The sequence below is a fragment of the Tupaia chinensis genome, unplaced genomic scaffold, assembly GCF_000334495.1.
Source record: "Tupaia chinensis unplaced genomic scaffold, TupChi_1.0 Scaffold000494_1, whole genome shotgun sequence".
NCBI classification, from domain to species: domain Eukaryota; kingdom Metazoa; phylum Chordata; class Mammalia; order Scandentia; family Tupaiidae; genus Tupaia; species Tupaia belangeri.
The window spans coordinates 61,010-71,473 of record NW_006160006.1 but is presented as its reverse complement, the minus strand read 5'-3'; the positions used below and the strand labels follow the sequence as shown (position 1 = coordinate 71,473).

Sequence of the window (10,464 nt, the reverse complement as noted above, 5' to 3'; positions counted from 1 at the left end):
ACTCTTTCACTCTAGGGTTTCAGTTCTAACTTAAGACTTCTCAGGGGCCAAGCAGAGGCTCTGCAGTGAAGTGGAACATCCCGTGAAGCTGACCCACATGGGTGCATGTCCGGAGACCTCCCCAAACATGCCAGACACATGCACGCCCAGGATCTGAGCCTGGCTGGCTGAGAGTGACAGTAGCTCGTGGTGTCCCTCTGTCCGTCTGTCTCTGTGTGTCTAATAGAAGAATATATAAACTTAAGCAAAAAAAGAAATCTGACCTTGGACATACACAATTTTTGTGATCCAGGAAAGGCAGTGAAAAGTTCCGATTATCGGGAGGAACTCTTCAACACGGATCCCCCCAACACACACGCTCGCTCAGTCACCTCCCTCCGAACTGCCTTTCGTTGTCAGAGCTGCCACCAGGAACAGTCCATGGAGCAAACGGGGCTCATTAGTGGCCTCACCTTGTGATACTCCACCAGATCCGCCAGGGTGGCGTGCTGCAGCTGGTCCACGCCCAGGAAGCTGTACGAGTCCGCAGAGGCGTCGATGAGGAAGTGTTTGCAGCCCTCCTCCGACAGGTAGGACAGGGCGTAGCCTTTGATCCTCTCGCTGACTCGGATGAGAAAGCTGCCGGGCACGGCCGCACTCAGGAGCTCGTTTGCCTTCTTCAGTGTGAGGATTCCTGTGAAAAAGAAAACGAGCAGGTACTTCAGCCGAACCATTCCTGAGACTGTCAAATCCAGGTGTCTGGATATGGCTTACAGGTCACTAAGGTGAGTCCACTGTGTATTTCTAGGAAACACAATACGATATTCTTCTGGTATTTGGTGACCAGACACGGGTGAGTTATACAGGCAAGTGGACAGTGTGAGTGCGAGCTTAAACTGCACGTCACGAGTCTATTCCCACTTACGCCCCCTTACAACAGCACGGTGCGACAGCTTCTGAGCACCTGCCAGGATCCCTCAATGGTCATCCTGGGAGGATCAGAGCTAGAAGGGGACTTACAGATGCTTTGCAAAGACTCTTCCCTGTACCGAGTGCCCTGGGAATGATTTGACTTGGTTTATCCAGGGGTTCTCAACCAGGAGATGAGGCAACATGTGGGATATTTTGGTGTCATGGTTGGGGTGGTACTGGCACCGAGGAGGTAGAGGCCTGGGGGGCTCTACCATCCTGCAATGCTCACGACAGCCTCACCCTGCAAAGAAGACCCCAGCCCACCTGTTGGCAGTCCTCAATGGAGACAGCCTTGCCTAGGGGTTTCAGTTGGTGAGAGCTGGGATGGAACCTGGTCTGCCACGTTACCAAGTGCCATCTCCTGTAGCGTCTCTGAAGTAACACCTCATTGGCATTTAAAGGAATGAAATTATACCTGAGGGATGGGGGGAGTCTTCGAAAAGTTCGTGGAAAGCAAGTATTGTGAAAAAACTACATATGGATTCCAAAATATTTCTGCACCAAAATACACTCAAACTTTAATTACACTTTTCTACCACCTTTGGAAGCCCCCTTGTGTAACTGAGCTGCTGTGAGCTCATGCCAGCCTTCTCTCCAGTCAGTCTAAACTCATCAAGTTTGAGTCCTGTTTCAAAATTCCCTTCTTATCCCGACTGCAACCCTTTAGATGAGCAAACGATGCTGTAAAACACCTGGAAAGAGCCGGCACATCCGGGAGGACGTCACTGAGCTGCTCAGCGCGCCGGGAGCTGGGGGGAGCTGTGTTCTCCCCACGCCCGTCTCCGCCTCCACAGAAGTGCCTGTGAGTACTCAGTACTTCATTATTAGGAAACAAACAAAAACCTCCTCCTGAAAAGGCAGTGCCTTCTCATTGCCCGTTAGTCTTACTGTCTGCAAAGTCTAACTGAGAAAAGAACCCTCATCATCCATAAAATAAAAGCATTTCTCTTCTCATTTCTGTAAATACACCTCTAATAAGGAGAGGCTTTAAAAATCTGCCTGTTCTCCTCCAGCCAAGATCAGCCAGTCAGCCCTCTCCCACCCCTTGGTCTCCCATGCACCATGGAAGCAGGTGCACACCCAGGTCCTGCACAGCAGAGCCCCAGGGCACGGGGCCAAGCCAGCTGAGACCTTGGGTCAGGGATGGAGGTGGGCAAAGAGCCCTGGCAGCCCCCTGCTCATGGTTAATGTCCTTGAAATGGAAGAAGACACATGGCCTCTCTTCTGGGCTCCAGCTCTTCTGCCTTGACCCCAGTAGGGACACCGAGGTACAGGGGTCAGCTGTTCCGTGGTATCCAGCCACGCTCTGCCTTGTTCTGAGTGTGAGAGACCCACCGGGGACTGCAGGCCCCACTGCCACATGTGTGGCTGCTGCACCGTCCACGGGGTGGCATAGAAATCCCAGCAGAGGCACGCCTGGGTCTGTTTCCCTTCGAACCTCCCTAGTCCCATGGGTGAGTTCCAAGTGGCAGCAGTACGTAGAAGCACGGCATCTGTCAGAGGTCGGAAGACTCCGTGTTAGTGTGTGGAACCTGGCGTGTTCCTCAGGACACCGAGTCCCCTTCAGACCCAGGGCTACAGAGGGAGGATGCATTCTAGAAAAGTCTGCTGTCCCAGACTTGTGACAGACCAACTGAAATTCCAGGTTACTTCCGTGGGTGAGCAGATGCTGTCATTTATAACATCTGGGTATTATCCACATGGACTTGATTGTTAGAAAGAAAGCAATTCTGGAAAAAGCGGGGCCAGCCCTGGGTTAGGAACAAATTTCTCCTAAAATCAGGTCCTATAGTAACTGCCAGTCGGGCTGCCGGAGAGCCTCCCTTCCCTGTGGCCGTTGCCCGTCACACAGACCTCGTGTCTAATCTCCTGAGACACCAGAACTCGACACGAGTTTGTGGCAAATCATGCCATCAGGAGGCTCCTCGCACAGGATGGAATTAGGGACAGGTTCAAAAGTGAGTGCCCAGAGATGAGGCCCTGTGTGATGTAAGAGGGCGTTTCTCTCTTTGCTCTTTCACTCAGAAGAGAACCACGTTCCTTTAGATCACACTCGCGCGGTGCACCCGAAGATACAGATCAACGTACGGTTTGTCACGAACGCGTCAGTGGGTGACTCGGCACCATGGCTTGACCACTGGCAGCAAGTTCTGTCTGCAGGGTAGGGAGCCCTGGGGTGCAAAGCCCAAACTCAGAGCCAGGTTCTGATCCCTGTGGACTCTGGCAGTCTCTTCCAGTATGTATCACCCTCTGATCGGCGTGATCTGAAGGATTCCAGACAGAAGTTTCCATCCCAGGCCCCTAAAGCCAGTGCTGCCTCCCTCTGCCCAGCTGTCTCCACACAGTGAAAGAACCAAACCGACCCTGGCGTGGGGATACAGTGCTAGCGCTGTGCTAGGCCGGGGGCCACATGGATGACCAGGGTTCGGTTCCTGGGTCCACCTAGACATGCCAGGCATGTGTGTGCCTGAGATTCTGGCTGACTGGGAGAGGCTGGTGTGGATCACAGCGTGAGACCCTGTTGAAGATGCTTGCTTATCTGTTGGTATATCTCTAGTGAAAGAAAAAGAAAGGAAGGAAGGAAGAATGAAAGAAAGGAAGGAAGGAAGGGAGGAAGGAAGGAAGGAAGGGGGAAGATTTCTTTACTAGTGAAGAAGGGTAAATAAAGAGATTTGTTTTATTTTCGCATTGAATGAACCAGATTTCCCCTGGGAAATTGTTTCAGAGCTGAATCCAGGCCAGGAGTGGAGAGCTGTGGGGCAGGAGAAAGCAGAGGACATGAGCGAGGCCTTTGACAACACCCTCCTCCGGAGAGCGGAAGTAAGGGTTCCTAGGAGTCTTACACCCAGCAGGAGGGAGATGCCTGTGGGCAGAGGCTGTGCTCTTGCCAAGGTACACCGCTGGTTAAAGGTGAAGCCTGGGATTTGAACCATCCGGCCCCAGGTGGTGAGCTCCTAACCACCCCTGACTTTCTTCTTCTCGGCCTCTGGGTAAAGAAATGGGGTCGGGAAGCATCAGCTGGCTGCAGCAGAGGAATCAGTTAGACACCGTCAACAAAGCATGTGACCACAAAGCAAAGCCTGGTGACAAAAGTATTAAAAAATACTTTCTAAATAGTCAAATTCCCCTTTTTATACAAAATCTTAAGAAGACCCCCTCCCCCAAAGCAGAGTCAGGCTCCTTTGCCTCACACACCCCATGTGCCCCTGGACTCCAAGGTTCCTCTAGGTATCCTCAGGACCCCAAAGCATGATGGGAACCAGAAGACTGGAGCTCAGGGCTCCCAGGTACAGGCCACTGACACCCTGTGGCTCCCAGCACTGGGGTGAGGGCTCACGTGCAAAATTTCCAGTGAGAGGGTGCTGGGGCTAATGGACTGTTCTCCGCATAGTAACAGTTTGTAGGAGTCCTTTATGAGAAAGCTCTTCCAGAACAAAACAGCAAAGCAGAGTGTTTCCTGCAGAAAAGCTAGCTCTTCCCTAATGTGAACAAGTGTGTGTAGCTTTATTTCTTTATGTCTCCTCTTCGCCAGTTACATCAGAAACCTGCACAAATGCTAGGCACAAAGGAACACCACAGAGAAGAACTCAGACCAAGGGCTACGCTGCCACTGAAGCAGGTGAAGCCTTCATACTAAGAGGAGCCCTGCTGGTCCCACAGGGTCAGGACAGTGACCCCTGGGAAGAGATTTGCAGCTGCCCCTCCCTGCCACACACACGCAGGGACAGATCCTCGCTGCTGACCACAGCTGTGCACCCTACGAAATGCATGATCAGGAATATAAATGAGGCAGGATGTCTACAGCATCTGGGGACACGGCGTGGAGATGTCACAAAAAACAGTAATCTGTCCGTGGTGAAGACAGACACTTGAAAATCCCTTCGTCAGGGGTGAGCAAAATGCTAATGGCCCCATGACTACCGTATCTATTCCTTGGCAAAACAGTCCAAGAACAGATTACCCATCAGTTGTGGGCATTGATTCACGGGTTTGCTAAGGTTTCAGTCTGAAGAAAATGGTGGGAAGCTTCCGTGTGCTCTTCTTCATGCAACCTGACCAGATGTGTGCTACGTTTGTGGTGGTGCCTGTCCGGAGTCACAGGAGCTAATGGATGACAAAGGCCTGGATAGATCGGGGGGCCGGGGGGAGACAAAGAATCTCATTTCGACAACCGTCACTAGGGAATCTGAGTTCCTGAGAATAATTAATGGATCCAAACCGAAGTGGATGGGATTTACCCCCCAAGGAGAGCGAGGCAGTGGGATATGTCAAAAATGGAAGCAATCAAAGAAGCTAGAGGGGGGCTAGTTGGTGTCCCACCGAAGTTAACCGGATTTGCTTCTTAAGTAGCTTAGCATTGGGACTAAAGCCTTAGAGAGAAGATTCGATTACACACCGTGCCAGCAAAAGACATCGTAAGAGACAAACAGAGACGGAAATCTTTATCCAGTCTAATTATAGCCATATTGGAATGAGAAGGTGTTAATCACATTTCAGAAAAATTATCATCTATTGACACATCAAGCAAGTAGGTACATTCTCTCGCAACACAAACCATGGTATGCCTGGGGGATTGACTCCCGGACCCCCGCGGATGCTAAAGTCTGTGAGCTCCAGTCCCTTACGTAAGATGGTAGTGTTTGCATACGACTAACATCCTCCCGTGTACATTAAATCATCTCTACATTACTTATAATACAAATTCTTAATCCTTAATATAATGTAAATGCTATGTAAATAGGTATTATACTATATTATTTTCTTTCCTGTATTGTCATTTTTTCAAACGTTTTCAACCTGAGGCCGGTGGAACATGCACACAGACCCTGCCTGCACGGAAGGCCAGCTATACATTAACGTCTCCCTTTCTACCACCCAGCTCTCCCACCCCGCCAATTCCTAAGCTCTGTACAACTGTCTCCTTAGTAGGAGCAGGAAAATGTTGATAGAATAAGAAAAGGGATCTGTGCATCTCGGGACAGAAATTCCCAATTTTATTTTATTTATTCCTTGAGCCTTTCTCTAAGAAAGGGTCTAATTACATACCACACACCGTGGAGATCATAAGCATGCGGCAGAATGAGCAGAATGGCTGTGTTCAGTGAGCAGGGCATTAGGACAGCCAAGAGGTCTCTATGACACTTGTCACCCACATTATGGATGGTAAAGTCTGCCGCCAAGGCTGCCATAGGGGCCAGCTGGTGGAACAAGAGTACCACAATGCTTCACGATGCTGGACGCACACGGGAAGTTCCCAAGTCATGTCCCAAGGCCACGTTCAGTACATGCAGACACATGCGTGTGCCCATAGGGTGAGCTGGCTGACGTTGGGGACCAATCATGGTATGAAGACCCTGTTGCAGTTTGCCTGTGTCTTTCTCCCTATAAATAAATAAACTTAAAAAAAGATGATCATAATATGGTAATTCAATGCAAGAATAAAAATAAGAATTGTCAGGACAGCACATGGCGTAGTGGTTAAGGCTCTAGATTCCCACATGGCCATTCACTGTCCGAATCCTGGACTTGGTGGCTTGAAAATCAGGCTAGGTGTGTGCCCCAAATCCCAGGAGATTTGAGGAGAAGGAATTGTAGCATGGCCATCCCCCCTGGGAGGTGATTTCTTATTTTCCATCTCACCGTAGGTCTCTAGTGAGCACATGTGCCCTGTGGCAAAACTGTAAAAGAAGAATTGTATTCGAGTGTGAAGACAATCCTGAATCCAAATGGAGTTCAGGAGAAAAGGCCAAGAGATCCAAAGTGATGAAGAGAGAAGATTCCTCATAAAGACACAAAACCCAAGAGCCAGGTAATTGTTCTAGTACTCGGAAGGTCAAAGCCAAAAATCCAGCAGAGTTCACTTTCCCTGTCCTCCTCTATCTGCTTCCGTCCTCTTCTCAAGTTTCATTAAGAGAAAAAGAGGAAGGTACAAACTTGAGCAGAGTGACAAATTAGGTGACCAAAATATTGATTTTAACTGAACAAAGAGAACACAGGATGTGCATGGAAAAGAAAGGAAGACCATAAAGCAATGAAGAACTACTTTCCCCCCTATTTCAAAGCAAGGTGCCTGATGAATAAACAATTATATTTCAAAGAGATAAGTTGTGATCTCTCCTCTTGATCATGGAAACATAAAATCGTGTCATCCTCAAACAGAAGATAATGATTCATATTTTCATATTGACAACGTGGTTGTGTATTTATTACAGTGCCGTATTATTTATTCCGCTTCTGACTATGATAAATATTTGTATAAATGAAAATAAATCAACAGCAATAGCCCGTTAATGAAGGACAGTCGGTAAAACTCAAAAGTCTTATTTTTTAACCAAAGCTCCCCCTGAATTTCTAGTCCAATGGTGTCTCCCTAGCGCTCAGCAGCTATTCAGAACTGCCAGGACTTTTTAATCACATCAAGCGTTGTTCTCGATTTCTTACTCCCTGCTGTGGGGAAAAAAAAAAAAAAACCACCACCCTTGTCATCAGGGATGACAGCCTCTTCTGCCCGATGACTCAGAAACTACAAAGCGGCTGATCTCCTCGGTGCTTATCTCAGAGCGGAAACAGGCAACTTCAGACGGCGGAGCACCACGCCTGCCACAGACTGGCCCCTGTTCCCTCTGTTCCACTTTGAAACTGCTGTCACGTTTCCTCCCAGTGTCTTCAAAGCAGAACAGAAGGGACGAGCCTGGTGGCCTGGACCCAGGTGGGACAGGGAGCTCCTCCGGGACTGATTAATCACTGAAGTTTGGATCGCCAAAGAGCACATATTTTCAAAGGAAACCGGGCATTGTGCCGGGGTGCTCTGAGCTCCACAACAGCCCTTTAGGAGAAAGCCTAGCTAATCATCGTTCTTTCCCTCTTGCACGTTGCGCAGCACGCTTGCTGTGTGTCCAGCCTATCGGTCCAGTTCACCGCAGACCTCATGGAAGCCAGTTGAGGCGTAAGCCACCAACTTTCCTTGCAATCCAAGAAATGGAGCAGTCAGTGACGTTTGAGCCAGGTGGAAGAGGGGCTTGAGTTAAGTTTCTTGGGGGAAGACACAGAAATGGTTCATTAGCTAAGATGAGGGGCTTCAAAAAAATCTATGGAAAGTGGAATTGAAGTATGAATTTATTTTAGTGCAAGACATTTTTAAATTTATTGGGGATGTAAGCCCAGAGCCTCCTCCTGGGGGTAAGCCTCCCAGAGCACCACGTGTTACCACTGGGCCCCTCCCAGCCCCCTCCACAAAGTTGTTTGTTTTATCACCAGATAAGTCATTCTTGTGCACGCACAAAAGAGATGAAGCAAAGGGGAAAGACTGACCACCTGCAATCCCTTCTCCTCTGTCTCCACTACATCAGAACCCTGGGCACACACATGCACCTGTTCTTCCAAGCCACGGAGGCTGGGACTCAAACCAGAGTCAGCCATGTGGCAGCCAGCTTCCTTAACCACTAGACCACAGGGCCAGCTCTCCTCCACAAACTTTTTGAAGACCCCTTGTATCTGGTGGTGCAGGTACCTCAATGCTGCTTGATGCCGGGTACAGGTGGGAAGGTCAGAACCCACCCAATTCACCTTCAGCCTTAACCGTATATGGAAAATAAGCGACGGAAACCACAGAGTTTTAAATCAGAGATCACGAAGTTCAACTTCTTCCTTTAGTGGATCGGAGAACGAGACTCAGATGAATCGATCTCCTACAGAGAAAAAGACGGTTTGCTCCAGATCGCTGGGCCAGTCAGGGGGAGGTGGGACTGAAGGCAGCCTTGGCCTGCTGACCGCCTGCCCTGGCACCACAGCCAGCACCCATCACCGGCTCTCCCTCTGTAGAAGCAAGGTACTGCCGGGACCAGTAGATGGCGTAGTGGCTGCATCCCCGGACTCCCACATGGCCAACTGCGGTGGGAGTTCCTTCCCAGAGGCTTGGTGCGTGTGCATGCATGCCCAAGATCTCAAGAGGACTGCGGCATGGCCATACCCCTGGGGGCGATATCTCGCTTTCTGTCTCTCTGTCTCTGACCCTCCAGAGAGTGCATGTGCCCTATAGCAAAAAAAGCAGTAGCAGCAAGGGTGGGAGCTCCAAGCAAGTGCGGGTGGTGGGTCTGGAGGAAGTCCCACCCACCGCACGTGTCTCGTCGGTGAGATTAACTCACATGCTCACAGCCACTGTGCCCGCTGGCTGCGTTCCGCACAGCCCCGAGGATGCAGTGTGGGAACCTCTGAGAGGCCGCTTCGTAGTGTGTGTTCTTTCCGCCCTCCTCATGGGGTAGCCCACCCGGGTCATCCGAAGGCGTCTCTGCACTCACCGTGGAACCAGGGAGCGATGGTGTCTGCGGCCTTCTGGTAGCCGGCCGGCAGCGGCAGCTGCTCCTCCCGGAACCAGCGCACGATGTCCTCCTGGGCCGAGCTGGACGCCGTCCTTGTCACGCCCTGGGTTCTGCTACGTGTGAACATTTTCCAAGTTAGATCTAACTTGTTTAAAAATAACGCCGTCAACATTCTTACACACACACACACACACACACACACACACACACAAGGGCACTTCAAACAGTGCATGGAACAATGAAATTAAGGTATGAGTTTATTCTGGTGGAAAAAATTTTGAAATGTATGCATCATTTTTTCATAATATACATTGGGACCAGAAGTTGGCATAATGGCTCTGTCGCTGGGCTCCCACATAGTCGACTGTGGTTCGAGTCCTGGACCCGGTGGCTTAAACTCACACCGGGCCTGTGTGCGTGCGTGCCCAAGATCCCGAGAGGAGAGTGGAGGAGAAGGGATTGCGGTGTGGCTATCCCCCCTGGGGGGTGATTTCTCACTTTCTGTCTCTCTGTCTCTGTCTTTCTGGTGAGCACACACGCCCTATAGCAAAAACCTCTCAAAAAGTAATGTTTATTGATAATGCACATTTCCATGAACGTGCTGAAGAGCCCTCATGTGTTTATCCGTATGCATACACGTACATACAGAGTAGGAGAGAGAGACAGAGACAGGAAGAGAATGACATACTTTTTGGGATCTAACTCTGTGGCCGAGCCAGTGGGAGGCTGGACCCTCCGCACACCAGGGGCCAACTCCAGGATGGAAGGAGGTAGGAAGATAGCCTTCCCTTGTCCCTCCAGTCAGAAAAAGCTTAGTCGTGGGTATGTGCCACTGCTGAGGTAACCCACCAGTTTAAGTTCATTTTAAACATGAACTAGCAGCTGTACTAACGCCCAACTAGAACTTGAGGGAATAGGCACAAAAAATGACAGCCGGGCCCCGCACTGCCCCCTGAAAAGCAGCAGGTCCTCGCCAACAGAAATCAAACGTCCTCAGCCTCCTTCCCTGGCACTCCCAGGGTTCTATTCTCTCTGCTCTCTGGTTCTAGGAACCTTACTGACTCGCTTTTTTCTCTCCCACACTTTGAAGAGGTTCAGTTCTGCTAAAAACAAACAAACAAACAAAAAGTATCAGAAATACAAAGTGAACAGAAGAGCATTTGAAGAAAAGCAAAAAAAAAAAAAAAATAGGCAG

At 49.9% G+C, this 10,464-nt stretch overlaps 1 protein-coding gene across 3 annotated transcripts in view; it reads right to left on the bottom strand.

Moving 5' to 3' along the window:
- The window catches only part of SH2D4A (SH2 domain containing 4A), a 41,514-nt gene that overhangs the window by 1,612 nt on the left and 29,438 nt on the right, over positions 1-10,464 (bottom strand). For 2 of the 3 annotated variants that reach the window (XM_006156433.3, XM_014590882.2), the window contains exons 8-9: positions 9,249-9,382; positions 453-673 (exon numbers count right to left, since the gene is read on the bottom strand). In XM_006156433.3, the coding sequence (XP_006156495.1) occupies positions 453-673; positions 9,249-9,382 (355 nt within the window). The remainder of the gene's footprint in view (positions 1-452; positions 674-9,248; positions 9,383-10,464) is intronic. The other variant, XM_027774925.1, reaches the window with a different exon arrangement.